Genomic DNA, 27,286 nt, shown 5'->3' with positions numbered 1-27,286 from the left:
CTGTGCAGACAACACCCAGAACTGTTTTTTATTTGGGACTTTTTTGTGTGCAGTACTCCTTTGTGGTCCTGTGCACTTTTTATGGGGTATATTGCAAATCAGTTACTGTCTTTTGTATCAAAGATGGTTGTAAGGGATCTGTTCCTACAGCTGCATTTAATGTTGCTGCTTGTCAGCTCATGGATAGTTACGCTTCATCAAATCTGTTTGACAGTTGCTTGCCTTTTGGAGTTCAGAGACACGACTTTGACATGAAAGGCACAGGCACTGGGTGTATCAGGATCATTCTGCTTCAAGAAATTCATGACTGTGTAAACATAATCAAAGGACTGAAGATGAAAAAAATTTAAGAACTGAAAAGAGACTTGTCTGTATTGCAGAATTCGTCTGAAGAGTCTTAATGCAAATACAGACATTGGTTCCCTGGCTCGAAAGGTTGTTGAAGAATGCAAGCTCATTCACCCTTCCAAGCTTGGAGAAGTAGAACAGCTGCTGTACTACCTGCAGAACCGCAGAGATGCCTCGGCAGGAAAAGGTAAAAAATACAGGCACAAAGTAGCTTGGGATGGGGGTCCCTCTGCCTTGAACAGCTACTGTGTGAGGTGTTTCTAGCTGGGATCCCAATGTGCCTGATGAGTTCTTTGGGGATAGTGACAGTAGGGGAGAGGCATGGTTTAATCATCCTTGGAAAAAATTATGGTGTTGGAGTGAGATTGGAGGAAATTACCTTTCTAACAATGAAATTTATTTTATTATTTTGGTTAAACTTAGCATTGATGCTTCTTACTGGCTGCCTTGTGCTTTAGCAGGACTTGAGAGGTACAGATTCTGCTATTTGGTTCAGCCTCTTCATTTTGAATCTGCACTTGCAGTGACATCAAAAGTCTCTGTGAGGACCTTCCCAGAAAGATCTCTGGCATCACCTCTTGCAAGGGTGGATAGTGTGCCTAGGCTGAATTTGGGCTGTGTGTAAAGCTGGAGAGTTTCAGAGCCTGATGGTGTAGCAGACAGTTTGGGGTATTTCTCTCTCATCTTGTCATCTTAAGTTCCTGGCCTTTTGGTGGTCCTATTTATTCTTAAGTTTACCTTAAACTTTTTGCTCAGGGGACAGTTTAATATTAAACATTAGATCCTACATTACCTTGTGGTTAGTAAGGTTTCTTGCAACCATGAAATGGTAAGCTTTGTTCTTGAGCTGGATTCCTAGTGAGACAAGTTTAAAACAAAGATTTATATTATATATGTGGTTTGACTGTACACACTTTGCATGTTTTACCTTCTTTCTCTCTGCATTTCTGTCTCTTGGTGTGTCACAGGGCACAAGCACAATCAAAACTGCTGAGGTATCTCACTGTGGAAGTGCATGTTGTCACTCTGGGCTTGCTCTAAGGTTTATTACCCTCTGTCTCCCCAGCTGATGGGGCTATAACTGATCGTTTAGACTGAGTTGACAAAAGGCAGCTGAGGGTTTGCCTTACTGCTTAGGGACTGTTCAGCTTCAGAAACCTGAATTAGTCTGGCAGATCAGCTGGTGAAAAGGACTTTGACCTTGATTTAACTAGAGCGTGTGTAACTTAACTGCACCCATGTCTTTTTCTTTATAGAAAAGAAAGAGAAAACCAGCAAGCCAAAAGATCCACCCCCATTTGAAGGAACAGAGGTAAATATTGGCGTTAAAAGAGAAATGCAAACCCCCGTTTACTACTTCAGTAAGCAGTTATAAAAGGGAGGAGGGGAGAGGAAATGCTGAACTTTTGTGTTTTTCTGCTTCTTGTTTTTTAAACTAAGAACTTGGTTTGGAAATATTGCACAATGGAAAAAAATTATCTCCACAAAGAGAATTGCATACATAAAGTGACTTGCATACTTGCCCCTCCAAGTATAGCATGCAGCAGGACAGCCAGTGAGGTCTGGAACATTGGACAGGACACAGAGTTGTGTCTGAGCATCCTTTGGTTTTAGGAATTATATCTCCTCAGATTTCCTGGTGTTCATTGGCAGTGATTCTGCGTGTGTTGGGGTTTTTTAACTTGTATTTTATCTTTGCTTAAGATGTGTACTCAGAAGCTTTTGTCTCACGACTGAATAACGTGATTGCTGGTGTTGAATTGCCATCTCTCTGTGAAACCCTTACTTCTGACTGCTTTCAGATTGATGAAGTTGCCAATATCAACGATATGGATGAGTACATTGAGTTACTGTATGAGGACATTCCTGACAAGGTGCGTGGCTCTGCCCTTGTTCTGCAGCTGGCCAGGAATCCTGATAATTTGGAAGAGCTGCTTATAAATGGTAATTTTAAAACCCAATGGTAATTTCTCTTGATGTGCTGTTAATTTGTGTCCAGGGAAAAGTAGTTCACCTTTAATTTGGGATTTTCTTTAGTTTGCTAGACTCTATTTCTCTGTATATAATAAGGTGGCCATCAAAGCCCAGTTGGATCTCTCTACAAATGGAAGCTGCTCAGACTGGTCTTAGGTGGGCCTAATACTGAAATCTTCCTGGCCTCTGCAGGCTTCAGCTTTTTTTTTCTGATCCTAGTTATTTTGATGCTAAATTAACTTCGGCTGGCATTACTGCTGGAGATGAGAATGTATTGTTGTATTCTGTAGATGAGGAAACTTGCCTTGAAAAGCAGATTTGAAAGCTGACATAAGTTGATTTTGTAATTTTCTTTCCTTGCCTCTTTTGCTAAGCCCTTATACCTTTACATTCCTTGAGTAAATGATGACTTCAGTACATACCTATCTTGAAGTGTCACCAAGGAAGATGGAATGGGATGGGAATGGTGAGCCATGAAATAATGGCTTGTCCCTATGAGTTGTTGAAAATATTTTAGTGCTTTGTGTTCCCAGTTGCTGCTTTTCTCATTCTGATCAAGTAACTTGGTGTACATGAAGAGAGCACATGAAGAGATAGGGGAAGGTGAATGGAAAAGTGAGATGAAATAAGACAAGGAGAAATAAATTATTAAATAATATGAAGTTCATTGGGGGAAAAGAAATAGAAAGGTGGATAAGAAATACTGTCTGTCAAGGTAGAATTTAAAGGAGGGTTGAAAGTGAAAATTGTCATGTTTTCGGCTGGGGACACAATGTAGTTTGGAACACAGAGCTGGCAGAGGCCACAAGGTCTGAAGGTTAGTGGTAGTTCTAAGATGACTTTGGTGTGTGGTTGCAGTTTCCTTCCATACTGTCTCCTCATAGGGTTTGTGACAGGATGACCACCCAGGTAGTACCCAGGGTACTCTCTAGTTCAGTACAGTCTCCAAATGGAACTTGTGAGCAGTGTTACCTGTTAAAGTGAGATACCTGGGGAAGTCTGCCACTAGAAAACTGATAGATGTAGAATAAGGTGTATTCAAATTCTGAGGCTCACAAGATAAAAAGGAGGGACACAAAATGCTGATGCTTCTCTAAATCTTGTTTCACTTCAGAAACTGCCCTGGGTGCATTGGCTAGAGTGCTGAGGGAAGACTGGAAACAAAGCATTGAACTCGCTACCAATATAATTTACATTTTCTTCTGCTTTTCAAGGTGAGTGCAGAGTCCCTGGGTTTAGGGACATAAGGAATGTAGCTCTGCTTAGTGGCTTTCCATTTGTTTTCTGCACTGTGCTACGGAACTTCACTGAAACAGGAAAAACAGAAACACACTTCTGCCTCAATTTTATTGCTTATAACAAAAAGAACCCTCATGGTGAGGCAGTGTCTAAGAGAGTTGGGAAGAAACTAGTAAAGATTCTGACTCATAGCTTTGTGTCAGAAATAAAAGGTGGCTGAGCTGCCACCTGTAATTTCCATCAGCACTCTATAGGGAAGAAACAATGTTCAAAACTGAAGTGAGTGCTTGCTCTTATTTAGCTATGCCAGTGTTTCAGCATACCCTGCCTAGAAAAAATTCAAGCAGAATTTGCATTTACCTTGTTTTTAGGTCTCTATTGTATTTCTGGTGAGGAGAGAGTGCTGTGAAGCACTTGCAGTATGGAAGGCAGGGCTGAGGGGAAAACCTTTGCCTTTATGCATGGAAAATTGGAATGTGTTTTTATTTTGACCTGGAACAACAAACTGTTCCTTGTCTTTCTACAAGTTGAGAAAATATTCGTGTTTTCAGGGATTGTTCCTGTTTTGAACTATTTTTTCAATAGGGAAGTGCTATAATGGGGCACACAGTAAATACCTTTTTTAATATTTCATGTGGTGCAGTATCGGGTCATTGCCAGCATAGATATCAAAATAGATACGGAGTTCTTGGCATTTATTCCTCACGAGTATTATTTCTTCAATGTAGTTTCTCTCAATTTCATGGAATCATCACACATTACAAAATTGGAGCCCTGTGTATGAATATCATAGACCATGAGCTGAAGAGACATGAGCTTTGGCAGGAAGAACTCGCTAAAAAGAAGAAAGCTGATATCCTTTTGATGTTCTGGCATAGCTTGATGGCTTCTGACTTGTCTTGACAAGTGTTGTTGGGTTATACAAGATGAGTATACAGCACCTTCTGTAAAAGTAGTAGAATTTACTAGAAAGTGCAAAATACAAGTGCAGATATGAAAAAGCCCAAGAATGACGAGTTTGGGATGCTGAAGCTACTAAAGCAACACAAGAAAAAAATGTTGTATTTTATCAGTAGTATGTCTTAGAACAGATGTGCTGCTTATTAGGGTGTATTATATCCTGGCCTAGAAGGAGAGAAGAATCATAGCCTGGATTACAGGTGTACCAAGCTGTTGCTGAAGTAGAGTCTTGACACTGGGTATTCCATAGATCTCTTGCTTTTAACTAGTGATTGAGTAACAATTTTGAGGACAATTGTCATCTAGCCTGTATAACTTTTCTCTGAACTCCTTAACTTCTGCAATTCACTTGATGAAGATCCTGAAAATCAAACTCTGAAAAAGGACTATGAGAAAACTTACAAAAAATACAAAGGGCTGGTTGTCAAGCAGGAACAGCTGCTGAGAGGTACCAAATCCAAGTAGCAAATTATTTTGTTGTTGGTAAACGTGGCTGAGGGATTCCATTTGATTCTTGTTATAACCAGGATGTCTTAAACATACTGAATGTGTGGATGAATATGGAAGAGTGTTGCCAAAGAATAGGGAGAAGACAAGTACTCAATCAGATTGTTTGACACTATTAATAATTTTAAAAGCCGTTTGTCAGAAGAAGAAGAGCAAAAATGATCCACTTTGCTTTGCTCATGATGTGGGTTTGGGAGGATTTGGGTATTTGGGTTTTTTGACTTTGCCTAACTTAGCTTCTATCTGACTCATTGATTAGATTTCATTCTATCTCAGTTTCTGTACTAAAATACACTTAATTTTAGACTGAAATTATCTGAGTGGCAAACCTTTCCTGAGAGGGGCTTTTTAATGGTTCCTGTTGGAATTGAAATTTGAAAAAATACATACCACACAACATAAAAAGCTTCTAGTGATCATAATTTTAGGTTTTTTTTCAAAGCCATGATTGGAATTAATCTTAATGCTTTTTAAAGAGGAATAAAAAATGTTCACAGGCAGTTGCCTTCAAAATGCATTGAAAAGGGAGCATAATGCTTCTGAAAGTCTTGTCTTCAGCACTTAGAGTGTATATAGAGACTTGTTTAGTTGTGTTGGTTTTGATCTGTTGGTATGATTTGTTAGTTGCGATTTACCTGCTCCTGAACCTTGCTGAGGATACTCGCATTGAGCTGAAGATGAGAAACAAGAACATTGTCCACATGTTGGTGAAAGCACTGGACCGGGATAATTTTGAGCTGCTTATCCTTGTTGTAACCTTCCTGAAGAAACTCAGCATTTTCATGGAGAACAAAAATGATATGGTGAGGCTTGTAGCACTCTACTGCATTGCTGGAAAGGTTGGAGTTCTGAAAACTTTGTGTGGTTGGAGGGAAGAGGGAGACACTAAGTATCTCTAGCTCTAATTATCCTGTTTTGTTACAAGTAAAATGAGTAGAAGAAAAGAAGCACAAGATCCAGTTGTAACCTACTGCAAACATTTCTGAGGAGCTGTCATCCCCAACAGAGAGTATGATCCTGCTGCTGTTAGCTCCTAAGAACTGGAGGCAGTTATTCTTCGTAAGCTTTTTTTTTTTGTTGAAGTCTTACACTTTTGAAATTGTAGCGTATTTTTTTTTATGACTTCAAGCTCTAGTCAAGTATCTCCTTTATGGATCTTTTAATAGATGCTTGACTTCACCTTTGTGCCTTTATTACAATTTATTAGATGAAAATGATACATTTTCCTTATCCAAGAGGTAATCTGAGATCCATGGTACACATAGATTGTGAGATGAAAAGATCTGTGTAAAAGCAGTAGTGAATTAATTGGACCTTTGCATGCGTGTACACTGAACACTGCAGACAAGAAGTATCTCCCTTATTTATATATGGTACTTGGTTAGGAAAATAAGAATTAGGTCTACAGCCCACTGATTTGCTGGCACACTTTCCCCATTCCATCTGATGTAGTGGAAAGACAAATGAAACAAAGTTGTTAAATTGATTTTATTTCAGGGTGTTCTAACACTGAAAGTGTTGGTCTGCTTCAGGTCAGCTGTCTGAGCATTCCTTACTGATAATAAAGATGATACTTTTTTTTCCATGGTATTATTAAGGAAAGCTACCAGTGAATAAGAAGGTGTTCTGATATTTATATTGGGCAATAATACAGAAGTGTCAAAGGCAAAATGAGCAAAGATTAGTTGTGCAGCACCTGATTCTAGGTAAAACTGAACAATCCATATGTATTTATAGCAAATTCTTCCCTTGGCTATTCAAGGACCATATTAAATTCAAGGCAGTGAGATGGGAGTTCTTTCTATCATGATTGTTTCTGATCAAAGCCGTCCAGTCAGTTGTTTGATTTTTGCACTGTGCTGTGTGGGGAGAGCTGTAGTTTCTTTTCTTAGTATTCATTCAGTGTCTATTTATAACCAAACTAGTAATATACATGGAGAAGTCTCAAGAATGCCAAGTAATTTTATGTGCCTCCTTCTGGCCAAAGAAGGATCTGGGAAACAAAAAAAATGAATGCATTTAAAAGATTATGTCAAATAAAAGCACAGAAATGTTGTTTAAAACATGGTAAAAATGTTCTGAAGTCTTGCCAGTCAATGTTCAGACGTGTTTTCTGGCTGGTAAAGTGAACATGATCTCAGGAACTGATACCACTTCTCAGTTCCTGGATTCCAATTTTTAATTTGAAAGTGATACATGTTTCAAGATGACTTTCATGCTTTTATTAAATGAACATGCCGGATGGCATGCCTCTTTTTAGAGCACATGCACACTTCTGTCTAGGGGTTCATTTGAAATTCATAATGAAAGGTCTCAAAGTCTTTTTGGATGCCAGTTTTCTGTCTTTCTTGGTTGGATCTGTCTTTGACTCTACTGGCAGTTGCTGCAGGATTGCTTGTGTTTAAGTTTAAATGAGTTTGCTCACCCCAATCTAGTTTTGCAAGTGATGTCTTCACCACATTCCTGCAGTATTCCAACTGTGAGGAATGTTTCCGAGACATCTGAACTTTTTGGTTCAAAAACTTTTTTAATCAATGTTTCCCAGTAACCTAGTCTAGAAGACTTCAACCACAAAGGCATAAGCAGAACTACTTCAGATGAAAATGCATTAACAGTCACTATTATGGCTACAAATTGGATATTGAAGCCAAAGTAAGTTTGGGTGGATTATGGATTTTTTTTTTTTCTTGAAATACAGGTTGAAATGGATATTATTGAAAAACTTGTGAAAATGGTACCATGTGAACATGAAGACCTGCTGAATATCACTCTTCGACTCTTACTAAATCTCTCCTTTGATACAGGCCTGAGAAGTAAAATGGTCCATGTTGGTTTGCTTCCCAAACTCACTGCACTCCTGGGTATGTTTTCTTTTGGTCTTACACAGACATTTCAGCAGGGACAGTGGAGCTGTTTGCATCATGATATGATGTGCCTAAAAGTTGCTGTGTTCTTTTGTCTTTGCCACTTCCTCACTACTCCCAGCTTCTCAGCATTTACATCATCTTGTCACACACAGGTTTAAACAGAAGTTTAGAAGGTTTCCAGTAGATTTATTTCTAGGTTATCCTAAACTGTAGAATGAATCTTCCAGTCTTTAAAATTACTTCAATATCTGCCTGAAAACCATGTGAGTTGACACATGAATGATGTTTGTAGTTCTGGGGGAGCACCTAGGAAAAATAGCCAGCAACTTCACAGAGCCTAGCTGATGGAGGTACAAACTATATGTATATATATATATTTATTTTTAATGAAGTTTGATATACCTGCTGGCTCTTGTAACTTGTCTAGCCAGATCAGAAATCTCCCAATTTTGTTAGTTTTAAGTCTAGGCAGTACTGATTTCTGTACTTACAGTTTGGCAATCTTGTGTTAAGATCATGCAAATACATCAGTTACAAGTGAAACTTTTTGTTGTCTCTAGGGGAAAGCCATGGAAACAATAAGGAGTTTGTAAAAAGCAGAGAATTGTTCTATTTGATCATTGTTGTATGCTGGAGTTCTGAGGAGGGATTTTTATTGCTTTTTGTGTGTTCTTTGGCTGATACTACCTGGAGGCTGCTCTGCTAGATACACTAAAGGTTTAGCAGGTTTTGGCTCTAAGGATTGCTGAGTGGGAATAGAGGATCTTGTCTTGTGTGAATCACTGATGTAAGACATTGCTAGAGTCTTCTGAAATACGTTGACTTTGGGATGTGCTAAATCCAGTGCAGATGGTGCGTCCAGATAATGGCTGGAGCAAGGGCAGTGCAGTGGTGAATCTGAGCTTTCTCCTCTAGCTTTGTAGTCTCTTAGGATTGTGTGTCTCCTTAATTCTTCTTCAACCTCAACATGGCCTTATTGCTGTTTAGTTAATACCATAAAAACTTACAGTGCTTTGGAAGCCTTAATCCTGTTGGTGATTATTATATAACAGCTACCTGATGTATCCTGAAATGACATCACCTCTTTTTATGCTTTCTATCCCACAACCACATTTGCACTGGTCTGAGCTAGGACGATGAAAATTGGCATTTGAAATCCCTCTTCTTTATCTTTTTATCCTCAAGACAATGTTATTTGGTAGTAAAGTGAACTGAGAAGTGGAAGCTGATGAGGAAATATCTTTTCTCTTGTTTGAGAGAAGATCTGGTTAGTTAGTTTGATTCAGCTTTGGTTGTAAGCTTTCTGGAGCAGGAACTCTTCCCTTTTGCTCATACTGCAGATAATGCTATGATCTAAGGGAGGCTTCTGGGGGATTGTCACCCCAGACAATGGCACAACAAATATCACTGAAGTCCCTGCTCCCAGAAATTCCCCATTTAATTAGAGTCAGACTGAACTCACCAGTTAAATATCTGCTTTCTAGTGTCTGTTTCTAACGTGGAGAGGAAAATTGCTTTTCAAATGCCATTCTCTTAGAGTTGTAACTAGGCCTGTGTGGAGGCTGTTTAGCTCAGAAGAACTGGTTGCTAAAATTGGAGTCTGTTCCTGAAGTGGCTGTTAGGGTAATCTACTGCAAGTCCTGCTGGTACTTCCAGAATATTTACTGTGTGTTTCTTTTCTCATCTTGGAAGTATTCAACCATTTTATTCTCTTTTTTCTGAATTTTTTTTTTCATAGAGGCATGTGCTGTTTGCCCTTGCTTCTCCCCCTAGAATTGGTTGATACTTATGTTTGGTGTGCTAACGAGAAAATCTAGGTAGAAATATTGTCTATTACTTGTTTCTTTAAGCCATTGCTGTGATTTGTGAGACTCTTCTTGGTATGGTGATTCAAGCAATTCTCAAATGCATCACTTGGCGTATCCTGTCTGAGAGAAGTCTGCAACCTGAATAATAAAACAGCAATGTGCCGGATGCCCCATTTATACAGGTTATTTGGGTATTAAACACACATTATTCAAGTCAGTACCCTTCAGTTTACATTTGCAGGTCATCTCCAAGTGCTAACACAGCACAAGAGCTGTTGACAAGTCCCAGTACAACTCCTAATGTCAAGAGGTCAAGTGTGCTGACTCAGCCTCCTGAAATTAAGCATTTGTGCATGCTGGGCCTCTGGGTCTTTAGCATGGGGTTTGAGATGAGTATAAATTAAGTGTAGTAGGTGTTTAAGGAGAGAGTTGAGATTGCAAAGAATTAAAGGATTTGTTAGGCAGTGGTTTAGGGCTGAGCATGGAGGTGGATGCAGTCTTCAGTTCTGGAAGATGTGCTGCTTTCCCAAGGGACACTTAACTGGGAGCAGGAAGGCTCTAAATGTAGGTAGTGGGGATGAAGCAGTGGGGATGGTCTAAATGAAGCAGTGGGGATGGTCTGGCTTCAGCTGAGCTCTCGGGAATGGAATAAGTATGCCATGGGTGTAATGGAGGACGACCATCTTCTTTCTTTCCATTGCACTCCAGAGTGTTGAAGCTGCTGTTGAAAGCATGGACATGAGAAATTCTGCTGAAGTCTCTGTTTCCATTTTAATTAGCTTTTCCTTTTTAATGGTGCCAGTGCCTGCTTCCCCATGTAGCTGTGCCAGTCAGCACCACTTGCTCATTTTCGTGGCCTCTCTTCACAAGTCTCAAGTATTGTATATGACAAGACTCCTCTTGCTCCCTGCAGGCACCCAAATTAATCAACTACAGCTGATCTTTGTTATACTGCAACTCTCGAAGAGCTGTGTGCTGCTGAGGGAAGTTTGGCTTCAGACTTGAGATCTGAAGCTGAAGCAGAGCTGTGGAGGCCTGTAAGATACAGTCTGCTGTATTCAGGTTTTTCTATATATAAGATGGTTGAGGAGCTATGAAAAGAGATTTTGTTGCTTTGTGTGACTTCCGTCCTTTAAGAAAACCTTTTAAATGTTGAATCACCCAGGCCCTGCAAAGAATGTCTTTTGCAGTGTGGCTTTGTTTTAATACTTAGAAATTTTGTTTAGAGTGATCTTTCCTTTCTGTGCCAGTATGTGTGAAGTAGGACTTTAGTTGCCTAAGGTGAGAATTCATGTGACTTCACCAAGTGGTTTAAACTAGATGTTTGCCTGAAATGTGGAAAACACAGGTTCAGTGTCTTCCAGTCATCTCCTTGGAAGGAGAGACCAAAGCAGCCTGCTACACACTACTCTGTGGAGGTTTGCTTCACTCTTAGGGTTCTCTCATTGTGCATAGCACAATTCAAGGGAAGTGGAGTAGAGGAATGACTTGCTTCAAATATGGTAGAGTTTAGAAAGGGAGAAAGATAGAGCTGAACTTAAAAACAGGATATAAATCTGTTTTCTTAATCCCTGGAAATGCTCTTCCACTGTTGGACATAAGGGAAATGTTACCCTTTTTCATAATTCTTCCCCTGGCTGTGTGATTGGCTTATAAAGTAAATGCCCTGGCAGCAAACAGAAGAAAACATTGTCTACAAGGAAGAATAAAAACCCCTCACTTTTTGTTTGGACCAGATCCATTTTGTTTTTCAGTTAAGTGGCCAAACCAAATACAAAATTTTTAGTGTAGCTCTCTTAAATACAGGCACAGCTTGTGATTCATATTCTTCTAATAAGGGTGCTATTTTATGCTGTGTCTGAGTTGTTTCTTAGCCTTTGTGAAGTGAAACAAATAGTTCCCCATTTGCCATGAGAACAGCAGGCAGTTTGTACAGCAGAGCCAGCTGAGTGCTGCTGTGGGGGTTATGGCAGCCTGCAAACCTCATGGTGAACCCCTGTTCAGAAGCAGCTCATGGCAGCATCCCCGTGTGGTGGGCAGTACTGACATTTCTGGGTCCTCCCATCAGTTAATTATCCCTCTCTAAGTATGCAAATTACAGGGAATGTTGCAAAAGCTGTTACAGTGGGAACTGTTGCTGCTTAAAGGGTAAAAGGAGTAGGTCTGGCTCCATGCAGGGAACATTTTTTTTATGATGTGTGTGCTCATCTCCCAGAGCTGCTGGACAGTTCTTAGGTGTACTAAATACATATTGTCTTGAAATGCCATTTTCTTTTCCCCAGTGCAAGCCATGCTGAAAGAATAAAACTCCATTATGCTTGGAAGTCAGGCTTAAGTATCTCTTTGGTTGCCTGCAATTACTGTCCGCTTTTAAAAATTGAAGGCTGATTGAATACAGATACTGGTGAGCTAAAAAATGGGTGGGTCACAAAACAGGACCAGTTGCAAATCAGGCCCAAATGGAACATGGAGTGCAGAAGGGTTGTGCATACAACTGCGAAAGTGCCACACAGTGCCAAGATGGTCAATCTCAAAATGATTTTAGGTGGTGAGGAACATCCTGGGTTATGTTTTCCAGCACATATTACAGTGGCTGAAAGCATTTTGGCTTTGTGGATTTGTGTTCAGCCAAGCAGACGAGCATTTGTTACACAGCACTCTGAAATACAGTGTGGGCAGCCCCAGGCAGCAACGCTGTGGTTTTGCCAGTCACAGATTGTGCCTAGCCTCTCTGCCTTATTGATGTAGCATCCTGGCACGATGCTCTTAATTTCTTGGTGTTCTAAGACTTAATATCAGCACATTGAGAAGCAGTAGCCACCTAATCTTGAATAAAAATTCAAGGGCTGTGCAATGGTTTGCAAGCTTCAAAGTAATTTAGACTTCTCTGACTTGTTCATTTAAGCTGGAGAAGCCAGAGCATAAAGTAGCACTGACAGTCTGATTCAGTCCTCAGTGAAGAGCCTGTCTTTACTGGATTCATTGATAAATTTTTTTCTGGGAACTGCTGAAATTCCTCTGATATTTTTCCATTCTTTACAAGTTGGGTTTAATGAGCAATCAAAGAATTGCCAAACAGTTGTATGTTGGGCTTCTTAACAATCAAGTCTTGATATGGTATGCAGCCAAGCTGGATTACATGGTGACTGCTGTTTAAAAAGCCAAGTAGTACTTTGCTCTCTAATTAACAGAGTGCTGTGGGTTTTTAATGCTCTATTCCTTTTATGAAAGTTTCTTTTAAGAAGGCTTAAAGTAGATGTGCTCTCTTTATGAGTTCACTTAGCCTTTTTGTAATGAATTTATTATGGAGCTTCACACATCTGTTGAAAAATGGAGCTTCTTATAGGCTACTGCAGTGTTTTTTCTGACTTTAATAGGCCTCGTTTATCCTATAAAGAAACATACATTTTCTTACCTGATCAAGTGAGCAAACAATAAGGGTCAGATGTGGCAAAGACCTAACAAAAAGCACATGTCCAGCCATCAGGGTGAGGTGAAGTCATATTGGGATTGCTTGAAGTTATTAATGGCAGTAAAATTTATGCTTCCTCCTGTTTTCCCAATTAAATTGAGAAACCTTTTTTTTCCTAAGGTGGCTCTGCAGCAGCTGGTTCCAATACTACTTGTGTGAATATTGCCTGGGGTGTCTCCATTCCTTTATAGTAAAGGCTGGCTGAAGCGCATTAAGTAACAGTTCAACTACAGGGACCAGTCTGTTGGAAAGCAGTAATTATTAAGGGATTTATTTTAATGGTAGTGTTTTTATCATTTGTGGTGAGTATGGCCAAGGCTTAAAAAAAAAAAGAAAAGCCCTCAACAACAAACAAAAAGGACCACGACACAAAAAAACCCGCAAACCAAAAACATCTCTTTAACATTCATGTTCAAAATCCTTATTAGAAGTGCAGATAGACCTAAGCATATCTGAGTGACTTAAGGAGAGTGTTGGGTGCACAGTGTGTCTTAGAACCCAGCACTTAAATTTAGATACCTTGAATGTGGATCAGACACCAAACTTTAAAGAAAAATTGACTTCTCATTTTGAGAAATGTAGAACTCAATGTAGAGACTCGTCAGTGTCAGGTGAGTGACAGCTCATTGCTGTGGTGTGCTGGTCACAAGGGCATGTGTGTATTTAGCTGTGTTACTGGCTTTTTTAGTAAAGAGGATAACTTTGTTGTGACAAACTAACTTCGTGTGTGTTGACTGAAAATAGAAATGTTCATGGCAGCAGCAAGGACAGGAGTGGAGAGATGGGGGAACTGAGCTGGTGGAAAGTCACTGAACTGATGCAGGGAAAGGATCCCCTGAGCCAGTATTTCTGTTGTGGAGCTTACAATATGTGACTGATAATTCAATGCTTGCAATGGTTTCTTAGTTTATTGCAAGAGCAATACTTAACAGTGAAAAGTAAATCTAATCTTCTGCTGAACTGTTGACATCTGAAAGCTTTACAGAGCTTAACTTAGATGCCTGAAGCATGACAGAACACAAACAACTAGTTCCAGTTTCTTGGAAAAATCTTCATAAAGAAGGGGTGGGGCACTTCTGGAATCTTCCTGATCTATGGTAACATCATCATAAAGCCTCTATGAGGGTCGGGGTGGAAGAGAGGAGCACCTTTTCTAGAGCTGTTGTGAAAGCTGCTCACAGAGCAGTGGCCTCAAAGGACCGCGTGGAACAATTTTGCTGCTGGAGTAGTCCTAGAGATCCTGAGGATTTTGCAAGTTTGGATGTAAGGGAGAAGGTTACACTCTGCTTTCCCTCAAGACTTGTGGAAACATCTTAACTCACAAGTTTGTTCTTTACTTAAGAGTTTCTCAAATTATTGTTGAAGTCTAGGAGACCAACTGTAGATTTCCATGTCTGAAGTTGCTGAGGTGAGAAATGCTTTGTCAGTTGATAATATTCTCTTCAAACTGTTTTAAATTGGTGCTTGAATAATATGGAGCTCAATTCTTACTATCTAGAAGACTCAAAAGCTCAACCATTATTTAACCCCACTTTTTGGGCTTAGTAGATTTGAACGTCAGCTTTGTACTTCAGCATCTTCAAAACGCTGGTAAAACCAGTTTCCATTTCAAAGTGGTGAATCATCCCTTTCTCAAGGCAAGAGGCAGCATCCTGCATTGGGTTTATTCCTTCTTCAAGCAGGAGCATGTTGGAATACAGCTGCACCATCCATTCAGAGCTGAGCTGCTCTGCTGTGGAGCCAGGAGCACAGAAAACCTCCACCTATTTCCTTTCCCACTGAATTCCAAGCAGATTAGAAGGGTGTGTTTCAATCAGAACAGTCTCAATATTTTCTAGGAATTTTAATTGGCACAATTGATGTACTTTAATGAAATATAATGCAGAAATGGCAAAAATTCTGCATGTCCTGTACATTTCCATTTAATCTATGTAGCTTGGTGGAGACTTCTAGAAGAAGAGCTTTGCTTGGAATTTTTTCCACCTACTTTGGAAGTGTCTGTTTTCTTGGTTTGAATCAGACTAAGAACCTTTTCTGATTCCTACTTTCTAGTAATAAGAACACTAGTTAACTCTTTTTTCTATCTCTTGCTTTCTTTCCTGGTCATAGCCTAACCCAAAGCAATATTTTTGTGGAGAGAAGTAGCTTTACCTTCTACTTTCAGGGATAATCCTATCGCCTCTTGATTTCTCTCTAATCTGAACTTTCAGTTGATTTCTCTCTGCTTTGTGAAGTATATTGGATATTGCAATTAATCAGCTTCCAGTTTCTGTGTGAAGTCACGTGAGTTCAAGTATGATTGGTTATAGCCCATCCTAAGGAACAAAAATGAGGTATGTTTTGCTGTAGGAAGACAAGCCTCAAAAAAGGACACACCTAAATATGGCAGTGTGTTAATTACCCAGTGGCTGTGCTGTGTTGTCTTTCTGAGTGGCAGTGCTGCAGTGAGGTGGTTACTGAATGTTTTTCAGTCTGTATTGCATGGAATTTAGGCAAAGAAGTGGAGCCTGAGACTCCAGACATGCAGCTTCATTTTGTCCTGTGTTGCAACATTAAATAACTCAAATTAGTCAGTTTTTAGTCCTTTAGGATTCATCACTATAGTTCTTTCTTTGTTTCCTAGAAAAAAAATTGTAGCCAGGTTTCAGATGTGGCATATACTGAGTTCTTTGGGTGAAGGGGAAAAAAACTTCAGAAAACTAAACCCCAAACCCAACCAACCATGGCAACACTGAGATTTTAAATTAGGCTTATGGTACGAAGCCAGTTTCAGATAACATAAAGGTGGCACAAGAGGGGTCATTAGTATGTAATTACTATCATAATGTTTTATTTACAATGTCTAGTCTCCTTGAGTCTGAGCAGATTTGAAAATTCTTTCAGGTTCTCCTGATAAAATAAACTGATATATCCAATATGATTTATATTTACATATGTAAATCAAACCAATATGTGTCTAAAGCACACATGGACTAACTTTGTCCAGCTGTTTCAGAGCTGGTTGTGAGGAATGATATGAGATAGAGGTAAATGGAGATACCTTTCTATAATTTTTTTCCTAAAATCACTGCTAATTAGGATACATTTGAATAAACTCTTGGTTAAGCTGTTTTCTGACATTAGGGTGAGGCAGTACATAGATCTGATACTCAGTTTGTGGCATTCCTATTAATGTAGATTTCTTACTTGCCTAATTCTGCAGCAGATCATGTTAGGGTGTTAGAGTTTGAAAGTGAAATAAAGATTCACTCTGCCATTTTAACAGGTATTTATCTTCATTTGTGTTCTGGTTTTGATTTAGTGGTGTTAATGTTTTGCACATGGGTGGGATAGGGCATATTTCATACCTATTGTGGAGACATTGATGGTTCCACTAGAAATGGTAGCTATTTGATTTACTGATAGTGTTATATTGAATAATTTAGTCCATAATTTATATTCTCATTTTTACTTTAGCATTTGAAAACTGAATGCTGTTGCTGCAACTGAGACTGGCAATTCAGTTTTACAGCTCTAGGGTTTCTCTTTTTGTCATGGAGCTAATGGATGATTTTTTATTTTAAGCTCACAAAGTGAACCAAAATGTAGGCCTGATCTTGTGATCAAGAAACCCTTTTTTTTTCTTTAGCTTCTGCTACTAATACCATTTAAATCTTTAACCATAGTAAGAACTAAACATGGAATTCAGGCATTGGTCCCCAGAACTGGCACATGGCTTCTTATTAATGTTCAAAGGCTAAAAATCTGAAGCCATTTTGAACTCAGAACCCATCATGTATTTATTTCCCTCTCTAATTTGCAGAAAACTAGCTGTGAAAACAGCCCCAGGGACCTGATATTTTTCCATCCCATCTGCTCCAGCTGAATTACAGCTGCAAAAAAAAAAAAATCTAAGTATTGTTTCTATAAACTGTTGAGTGTATTTTATAACACAATAATTCCCACAAAATCAGTAACTGCAGTTAATGACTGGTTTGTTAAGGCATTAACTGCACTCAGCTGGGAATGACCAATTTCTCAGGAATGGCAGTATAAGAACTAAGGCTAATTCAGTTACACTTTCAAATAATTATTTGCTTAATTAATGGTAGATTCTTGTGGAGATCCTATCAAAGTGCTCATGACCCCCACATTTAATATCCAATGAGTTCATTATGATTCATGTTTTATTGCCATAAATACCAGAAGAATCCATAATGACTAGGCCATTATTTTCCAGGGCTGCCCTTACTGCTTTAGGCCGTTTGGCTATTCCACCTTCAGTCATAAAAACCTTGATGCTCAAAACTATCAGCATTTGTAGGCCACAATTTTCTGGCACCCCACCAGAACTTTGGTGATTTTTATGAACATGTTTGGCAGAGATCTGGTTTTTCTTTCTTGTCTTGCTTTTTCTAGTTAGGGCAATAATTGATGCCTACTGTATGCAGTCATAAGGAAGTCTTCCTTGCAATGTCTGCTTTTTCACGTGTGGCCTTCAGCAGTGGTCAAAAATAGCAAAAAGGTATCACTTGCATGCATTGGAAAGCTGTTTTCCAGCCAGGTGCTGGGCAGGGTTTGAAATTTTTACAGCCAAGTCTTTATGCAATGCTTGACTCAGGGTTAATTCATTAGCATTCAGATGAGTAGAAAATAATTAGAAAAAGGAAGCTTGGTACTGACATATTGAAGTAATAGTTAACAGATGCCAGTTTATATTTTTGGAAGGGAAGTACCAATGTAAAAAGATGAGAATTGGCTTGGTAGGTTTGTCAGTCTTCTGTCACTTCTTATACTTTTGTGTAACCTTCAGCCTGGAGGTGATGCTTGGTGTTCAAAGTTCTTTAACTGTTTTATCTGTTCTCTTCCTAATCTTCAACAAACTGGTTCTGCCTGGTTTCCAGTCAACTTTCCAACAGGGTGTATCCTTCCCAGCTGAGCACAAGATGAACAGTTTGTGTTAAATCATGTGCTTAGAAACAGCCACCTTCTCTTGATTTTCCTGGAATGTTTTGACTCTTTGGATCAGGAGTTGCTGCTGTTTTGCGTGAGAACTGAAAAAGTCAGGAGGTTCTGCTTTTCCTTCACCAAAGTGCCTCCATAGGGAAAGCAAAACAGTGAAACTTGCAGACATCAGACTGAAATTTCTTCCTTTCTGGGAAATTAAAATCAAATTAAAATGCATACACCATTAAAATCTTAAAAGGTGGGTTAGTTGCAAGCTATTTTCTTTTAGTTTGTTCTGTAGTTTACTTTTCTCATCAAGTTAATAGAATTCACTTGTTTTACTCACAATTGAAAAGTACTTCCTTGCTGAGGCTGTGCAAGATGTGTCTCTGATTTAAATGCTTTAAACCCTTCTCTGTTCCCCCTATTGACAATAGGATGGGGGAATTCAGGGAAAATTGGTCAGATAACTGCACAGCAAGGAGGAATTTAAATTCAGTTCTTCTCTTTGAAACTGTAGCTGTCTTTGCCTTTTGTGTGTCACGAGATCTACTTTATGGAACATACTTTTGGAGAATGATTTAAGTGCCACCCGTTAAAAACCAGCTCTTAGGAGTTCATTGAGATAAAATAAGTTTATTTGAATTCCAGATAGTCTTCACACTTCAGGTTGAGTATCTGGGGATTTTTGATTATTTTTGGTAGTTTTGAAACCAAGGTAGTGCTGTCATTTAGCACTGATAGCAAAGGTGATGTTCAGGCATCAGAAAGGTTATTGTGACCAGCTGGACCTTTGAAAAAAAGGGGTTAGAAAATCGTGCAGAGTTTCTTCTAAAAAAGAAAACAGAAGGCCTTTACTATTATATCAGCCTATTATAATTGAAAATAAGCCACTAATATTTCCAAATATCTGGAAGCTGCTAAGCTTACCAGATGTAAAACCGTACCTTAGCTGATGCTTTATGTTAGCGCAAATGAAACTTGCAAAAATGAGGGGGAAAAAAACCCATGAAGGACAGAGGTTAAACAGTAAAATTTAGCATCGTTCTTGTTAATGGTCTGCCAGTTCATATGTGCTGAAGCTCTGGTCTAACTTCATTCCAGTTTTTCTTGTTAGTGTTTTGGGCATCTTTTCTCTCTTTTATACTGCCCTACCTTTTACTTCACACACTGTTCCTGCATTATCCAGGTAAGTGTAATTGTAATTTGAGTCTTGTGTTTAAGTCCTGAATACAGGCATGGAGTGAAGTGTTAAGAGCAGTATAAACAGATTATTTTTTTTCCTTAGACCCATGAAATGTGGAGGAATAATTTATTCTGTAAACTTCTAAATTTGTATAGAAGTAGCCTTTACTTGTATGTGTGGGAAGTTTTTTTCATGTAATTATTGTTTTCACAGTGCTACTGCAAGTGAATAGGTAGGTAAGATGACCAGTAACAGGAGAAGCACTAAAGATAACACACACTTCATTTTGTTTGCTGGTACATTGTGTGCTTTTATTTTTGTAATCATCAGAATAGCTTTCACATTTATAATACCAGTTATGGTTTTTTTGAGCAGCTAAGACTCTAGAAGGGTTTGAAAGGTCAGCTATGATTTTAGGTTAGACATGGCTAAGAATACTTCACTCACTTGTATGGCGACTGCCGGAGGGGTTTCACGGGTCTCTTTTGATAGTTCAGTTTTGAAAAAGGCTCATTCTTAGGATAAAGGCATCATATCCTTGCTGCTTAATGGAAATTCCAGCTCCCAGTGATGTATGCAGAAGGAAGGTTTCACTGTGTTGGTTGCTGTTTGACATCTTTGTGTTTGCCAAATTATTAGACAGGAATTTTCTGACTTAGCTTGAGTAGAAGTGGGGGGTGGGGTATTGCTGATGCATTGTGTAAGAACCGTGAATGAATTTTGAGTTGGTGACCTCCTTAACATCCTGGTTTAACTAACGTAAACATTCAAATGGTGGTTTTATCCCATATATAGCCAGTATCCTGCTCATATAGGGCTAGAGGAGAACTTGAGAATGCTCAGTCTGGGTTTGAGCAGTAAGTCAGAAACAAATTCATCTGTGTTGTTCTTAAGCAGTTGTATGTTTGTGTAAGATGATTTTATAGAACCTTTCGGTTAAATACTTCACACCCCACTCACATTAACTGCTCCAATTTTTCTTGAGAGTCTTTCTCTTTGGTAAATATTAATATGAAAATACACTCATGTAGTTTTTGATGTGTATGAAACACAAAGGCACTGATGGGATAATACTGTCATTTAGGATAGTAAAACAACAGTATGTGATTTGCTCGAAAGGCAGTGGATTCCTTCTACAACACCTCTTAGTAGTAGTTCTTATTTTTCTTTCTGGCGTTGGTACATTCTTTGTTATTTCACTTTGAGACAAGCTTGTTATTTCAATAGGTATATCCACAGCTAAATCTTAATTTTCTAGCTGGAAACTGATTAAGCCTTTCTCAGGATGGCCAGTCATTATCGAGCATTCCTTTCACAAAATATATTCCTTGCAAAGTGGGATTAAGAAAGTGTTTTGTGGTGCTGGGAAGAGGAAGGAATATTTACCATTGCCCTGGTTCCCTCTTTGCACTAATACGTCGTTCATTTGGCTAGGCCAGGCCAAGACCCTTTCACTAATGTGCCATTTCTGATTTAAATTTTCCTTCTATTAGCTAGGATTGTTCTGCTTTTCATTTTTCTCTTTTGAGTGTTTAACAACAGCTAAAAATACTTCTATTAATATATTTTTTTTCTCCTTGTAGGAAACGAAAATAACAAAAAAGTAGCGATTTGCATTCTGTATCACATAAGCATGGACGACTGCTTTAAATCGATGTTTGCATACACAGACTGTATCCCACAGGTATGTGATGAGCTGATAAAATCCATCTTCCCTTGTGCACTCAGTTCCTCGCTCATGGCAGAGCTCGCGCTGACACCCGCAGGTGACAAGGGGAACAGCCGCGGTGCTGCTCACAGTGAAGCACCTCGTCCTCAGGCAGGGATTGTTCTTCTGGGTTTTCATGGTCCCCAGCAAAAGCAGAGGTGACATGGTCTCTATCACTGCTGCTGACACTTGAGCTGCACCAATGAACTGCTGAAATTACAGGTGACCTGGTGGATTCCTACAGAAGATCAGAAATGCTTGAGAGAGATTAAAGCTTGTGCAGAGCAGGTCCTTAGAGAATGTAGTGGAAAGTATTTCCTTTGCAGTTTTAGAAGGCATTCTTTCCTGATCCCACTGGGCATCAAAATTGCAGTGTCTCCAATATTGCAGGATATGAACTGGAAACCAGCCAAGGAGGGTAACATTGCTACATGACAATTCCTTTTCCAACTGCAGGCATGTACAACAAGGGTGTCTTGATGACTGTGGAAGGCTCTTCACCGATCTTTCAGGCTGCATTTTGTTACTTAACTCATTGAATCAAGCACAGACAATATCATGGGGTTTGGGGTTTTGTTTGTATGTTAGGTTTTTTATGTGCATGTGTTTCGTTGTTTCTTGTTGGTTTGGGGTTTTTTGTTTTATTCTAAAGTACTAAGTCTTCTCTTACTGGTCTTTTTCTCAGCCCTGGTGAGGCTGGAGTTGAGAAAGCCTGTGTTGCCTAAATGTAAAAGCTCTCTGGTAGCTTTTTCAGAATTGCACCATGGTATCTTCTTTCCTGCCAAATGTGTTTTTAACATCAAATTCTTCCAGAGTGGAAAGTAGTCATGGAAAGTTATCAGAATGTTTCTGGTCGTTATGTCATGACAAAATCGGTGAAGTTTTTCCACATACAAAATAGTTTTGGATAATAGAGAGGGGAGAACTGGTGGGAATAACTCATATATGTCACAGAGTGGTCTTGTAAGCATCCTGCTAACTGTCTTTTCTACCACAAGAAGCAATTATTTGTTAAGGCATTTGCATAATATAAGGGACCTGATTTGTTCTGAGCAGTTACTGGCCAAACTCGAATTCCTGCAGCAGTGTCTCAGGACTTGCTTGTGATGTGCTTTCAGGGAATCTTGGTATGACTCTTGGACCCCCAGTGCTTACAGAGCTGTGTCCCAAGACTAGTGGAGCAGGAAACAAGTCTGCTGCCTTCACTGGGCTTTAGTGAAGTAAACAACAAAATTGGAAAGTAGCCTTGGCTACTATGGCTGTTGATGCTTCACAGGTCATGTCCACCAACAGTTCAAAAAGAAGTTGAGCAGCTAGAGCTTAAATTTTACTAATGAATATTCAAAATTGGGATGGTTATCAAGAAGACAGATAGAAAGCATTGGGAAGTGGATAAGGCATCAGGGAAAGAAAATTACTGTTTTAAAAGGACTCACTGCTATATAATTTTACCCAGGAAACCCCAAATCTCTTTTCAGTGGTGGTATAAACTTTGTCTGCATTTGTCTCTTTTTGAGGAAAGGTGTTCATCTAGACTGTCAAATACTCAATAATGAATGTTTAGCTGTTGTAGAAAGCGCTTGGAAAAATCAGCCCCCGGTAGTAATTCTGACTGCGTGAAGCGCTTGCCGAGGGCTCGCGCGTGCTGTCCCGGGTAAACATCCTTGTGGATTGCAGGAGTTAGTGGGTGCTACTCTAGTAACAGTTAAAAGCGAGTATTAACAGTTCATTCTTGTTTAGACCTCAGCAATGCGTGTTTTGTTTAAATAGGTGCAAATGCCATCCAGATGCTTATAAAAGCCTTTATTGGTAATAACCTGGCCAATCAAAGGGCATGGTTAGGCAGTGATGTCATGGTGATATTTAATATTATACCGCAGAGCGGTGTGCAAGGTTCTCCAAAGCTGCCCACATGTTTTCCACCACGGTTGTCCTGTTTGGCCCCTCTTTGATCTCTAAGCTTCTTTTCAGCTTAATGCTGGTAAACGTCCTCTCTTGACAGCCCCCTTTGCTCCTGTCCGCCATTATCTGCTGAAGTTCAGAAACCAGAGCATCACTTCAAACAGCAGAGTTGGGGAGTAGCCACTCAGGAGAGATTCCTGAGGCATGCAGTTCTGGCATAATCATTCAAAGATGTTGGAGCTAGGCTTGGGGAGGGGGTTGGACAGAGGTGTATGTGAACAGAGAGCTGTGGGGGTTGGCCTCTGGTCACTGGTAAATAAGTGAAGGCAGGTGCCAGAGAGTCTAGACACAGTGATTTCAGTCCTGGTCTGTGGTATCTGATACTCAATATGGGACTTGTCTGATTGAACACTACTGCCTCTTCATTGCACATGCTGCAGTCTTTTTACTGCCTTCCTGTTAAATCAGTAAAAGATGACAATGGACATAGTAAAAGCAGAACAAATTTAATTTTAATATTTCCTATTTGGCAGCAATTACTCTTCCTTTTGAAGTGGCACAAGAAGCAATCAAATTAAATGAAGACATAATGGGAAACATGGAACTCATATGAAACTATTATTTTAAAATTTGAACGGCTTTAATTGAAACTGGATATATTTTTTCTTTTTATAGAGAAGTAGTTCAGTAATTAACAGTGTAATCCGATCTTGTTAAACATTTAATTTCCACAGATTTTGTATTGTGTAAGTAATGAGAATGTTTCCCTTCAAATTATTTGAAGGGTTTTAAAAATCTGTTTTTAAAGGTTTTGTAACAGAAGAGTCGCAGGGGGTGACTTTTGAATGCTCGTGTTCAACTTGTTAAGTGGCAATTTTCTTCTCTGTTAATTCCCTCCTATGTGACTGTCAGGCTTAAGGATTTAATAAAGTAGAGATTTTATAAGTTCTTAAAACAAGCTAGAGAACTCTGATTTTACCTTTTTAAGAAAGGGAGGAAGAAATCAATGATAGCTTTTAAATGAGTACATGTAAGTCTCAGGAAAGACATAAATAGCTATGTTGTAATGTAGTTTTTTATTTGGGGTTTTTTTTGGGTCCATTTGGAATGACAGCCTTCTATCTGTCTGGAGTAAAATACTTTGGAGGGAATTCCTGCAATCCCATTGTTTCTTTTTATTTTCTCCTCTTTAAATGAACTCTTAACCTATTTTCTCTAGCTTTTGATGCATTACAAACTTGTCTTTCCACCAGGGGGCAAGCACGCAAATATTTAATGATTAGTTAATCATTGAAATTAATGATTTTTTGTTGCTTTCTTCTCCTCCCTCCCTTTCTGACACAAGCTGAGCAGCAGTTTTTGTACCTTATGTCCTCCTTAACTTTAGGTTTAGTTGTTTCCTCTTCCAGTAATCTCAGCTTTGTCGCCACACTGTTTTGCATTATAATCTAAACATGTCTTATGAACTGAGTGGGTTTTAGAAGCAAGCAGGGTGATGTCCCACAGCCCTGAAGTTGTGCAGCTTGTCTGCCAGGATTGGAACCAGAGGGAAAAGAAATGGGTTTATTTTAGTCATGGTCATCTATTCAAAATGCCATTTCAAAAACTGTTCCTATTGAACCAAATGAGCCCATATAACCAGCCTGTGATGTAATGGATAGTACAGGGCCAGGTGTGTAAAACGGTGGCAATCCATAGGTTATGAGCCTTAGGAATCACCTGGGAATTCACTGACGTTTGCTGAACAGTTTGAACAGGATTATAGGTGATTGTCTACTTACATTAATGTTACCAGAAGAATAGGGTTACTACTGAGGATTCTTTGGGATGTGGCAGTGTTCAGCTCTAGCTGGAAGCTGCAGAGATAAAGAGCAGTGCTGCAGATAAAAGCTAAACTACTAATCAGTGGAGTAACCTCACAGCAGAATAGAATTATTTTGCACTTGTTTGCACATGTTTAGAGTCATAATTCTATTAAACTACTGGGTATTAATCTGACTTTCTGTGGAACTAAGTTGTGGGGGTTTTTTCCTGTGTTAAATTCACCCAGGCTTTCAAAACAAATTTATCAATTCACAAGTACTAAAAACCACTAAAACAAAAATTTCAGTGGTAGCAATAAAATGTAACTATGCCAAGTTAATTTAAGGTGATGAGTGATTGCCATTTTTGGCACTTTATAAGGATGGTTATCCCTAAATAATGGAACTATACATCTCATGCCCTGACCTTTGTAACTTCTACTGTTCCTGTAGAAATGCTGAATATTAATTTTTTTAAAAGGTACTGTAGTTGATATTATAACACTGCTTTTCTAATGCTTTGGAAAAATTAATGACCCAAGTGTGCTTGTGTGTCTTTGCAGTTAATGAAGATGCTTTTTGAATGTCCTGATGAGCGAGTTGACCTGGAACTTATTTCTTTCTGTATTAACCTTGCTGCCAACAAAAGAAATGTGCAGCTTATCTGTGAAGGTAACTGGACTGAGGTTTTAGTGGGGGTTTTGAGATGACAACAGTTTATACTTAACTCAAATATACATAATTTACATATGTATTTATAAAAGTATATATGTGTTTTTAAAAAATGAAATGCATGTGTTTGGATAATGATTGCAAGCAAATGGCCACATATCCTCACATTTGCTCTTGGCGGCAGGAATGATACTTGAGGGAGATGACCACACCCCTTGTACTTCCACACAGTCCTGAAAATAGGCTGATCACACTGCTGTGGGAAACTATGGCTGTATGGAGACATCAGGATTTTATTCTGCCTCATGCCTAAAATCCAGCTTTGGCTAATCGGTGTTTTACCTGCCAGTATCAAATGAATAGCAGTAATGTCTTTCAGTTGCATCTTTCCATTAATTTTTTTTTTTAATTGAGCTTCTTTCGGGTTCTAATATTTTGATTCATGGTCTAGATGGTTCTGCATTTCTTTCAGTAGCTCTGGATTGCTTTTAAAGTTTCATTATTTTCATACTAGCAGTTTTAAGTGAAACAATATTCCTCAGTAGCTCCAACTTTCACTTATGCTCAACAGTCTCCCTATGAACTACTGCAGTCAATTACTAGCCTTCAAAAGGGACAATTGCAATCAAGAGATTATGTGACCTGAAATTCCACTTGAAAATTCTGTGCATAGCTCTGTAGAAGGGGAAGCAGGGAGATCCAATTTTATATTAAAGGTACAAGTGAAACTCAAGCTAGCAGCAGCTTTTAGGTAGGCAGGGTGATCTTTTGGAAGCATGATGGTAACACTGGGATTTGCTCCATGTAGTCAAGTACTTCAGATCTGTGTATGTTCCCATATATTGATCTTTGGTAAATAAACTTTTAAAACCATAACAATGTGTTTATTCCATGGAATGGGGAGAGAAGTGTCTGCGCTAGGACCAGCAGCTGTGCAGCATCTCCACTAACTGCATTCGATGCTGGGATCATGGCTTGGATCTAGAACTTTCTTAGTCTGAATAAATAACTAAGCACACCGGAGGCATTTAATTATTTATCTAACTTAGTGTCCCACCAGGATGTATGGTCGCAGTAGTCATTTCAGAGAAGCTGGAGAATTTATACAGAGCAGGTTTTTTCTTTTCAATTTAAACATGGAAGAAGCAGTAGTTCCTATCTAGATTCTTTATTTTTTCCTTCTAAACTTCTAAAGCTTAAAGCATTTTTTTGGGTGTGTGTAATTTTTGATCAGCCAGTACTTTCCTAATTTTTTTTTTTATTTGGAGGATTTTCTAAGTGTTTGGTTTTGTTTCAGGAAATGGTTTGAAAATGCTAATGAAGCGGGCTTTGAAGTTTAAGGACCCGTTGTTAATGAAGATGATCAGAAATATTTCACAACATGATGGGCCAACTAAAAGCCAGTTTATTGTAAGTATTAGGTCTTACCTAATGTGATCTCTGTTTTTTATGCTCCTGGAAAAGACTGGCTCTGGAGAGCTGCTGTGGTTTGTTTTGATGGGTGTCCAATTTAAGTTTTCTTGTCTGTCCTGGGGTGATTTATGTTTTGTTTTTTAAGGCTATCTCAGCTAGTCGATCAGAGTTTGGATCCCCTGCTATGGGGAAAACAGATCTTAAGACTTATCCAGTGGGTTTCAAAACAAACACACAAAACCAAGCAAACAAACAAAAAAGCCTGAGCTGCTGGGGTGAACATCATAACAATTAAGTTATCCTAAATTTCTGCTTTTGAACCTAGACAGCAAAATCTGGTGCTTTTTTTTTCCCCCACTGTGCCAAGTGTGTTGTATTTGTGGGTATTTTAAATACTTAATATTTAAATATTAATCCTGTAAAGCCACCCTTTAAAAAGAAAGGAGGAAAACACAACATTCTAATCATGGATATTTTAAACATACTCTTAAAATGTGGATTG

General features: G+C 38.9%; 1 protein-coding gene across 2 annotated transcripts in view; it reads left to right on the top strand.

Annotated features, from left to right (window-relative positions):
- KIFAP3 (kinesin associated protein 3) overlaps positions 1-27,286 on the top strand; it is a 66,677-nt gene that overhangs the window by 5,618 nt on the left and 33,773 nt on the right. For both annotated transcript variants that reach the window (XM_042029742.1, XM_042029741.1), the window contains exons 3-13: positions 381-535; positions 1,605-1,660; positions 2,151-2,292; positions 3,437-3,536; positions 4,290-4,414; positions 4,871-4,969; positions 5,653-5,831; positions 7,727-7,889; positions 20,871-20,971; positions 25,263-25,371; positions 26,669-26,781. In XM_042029742.1, the coding sequence (XP_041885676.1) occupies positions 381-535; positions 1,605-1,660; positions 2,151-2,292; positions 3,437-3,536; positions 4,290-4,414; positions 4,871-4,969; positions 5,653-5,831; positions 7,727-7,889; positions 20,871-20,971; positions 25,263-25,371; positions 26,669-26,781 (1,342 nt within the window). The remainder of the gene's footprint in view (positions 1-380; positions 536-1,604; positions 1,661-2,150; positions 2,293-3,436; positions 3,537-4,289; positions 4,415-4,870; positions 4,970-5,652; positions 5,832-7,726; positions 7,890-20,870; positions 20,972-25,262; positions 25,372-26,668; positions 26,782-27,286) is intronic.

The sequence above is a fragment of the Corvus kubaryi genome, unplaced genomic scaffold, assembly GCF_017639235.1.
Source record: "Corvus kubaryi isolate FWS band 111438036 unplaced genomic scaffold, C.kubaryi_AGA036_p1.0 37334, whole genome shotgun sequence".
Classification (NCBI taxonomy): Eukaryota; Metazoa; Chordata; class Aves; order Passeriformes; family Corvidae; genus Corvus; species Corvus kubaryi.
Note: the sequence above shows the minus strand (reverse complement) of the source record. Positions and strands in the feature narration are given on the sequence as shown.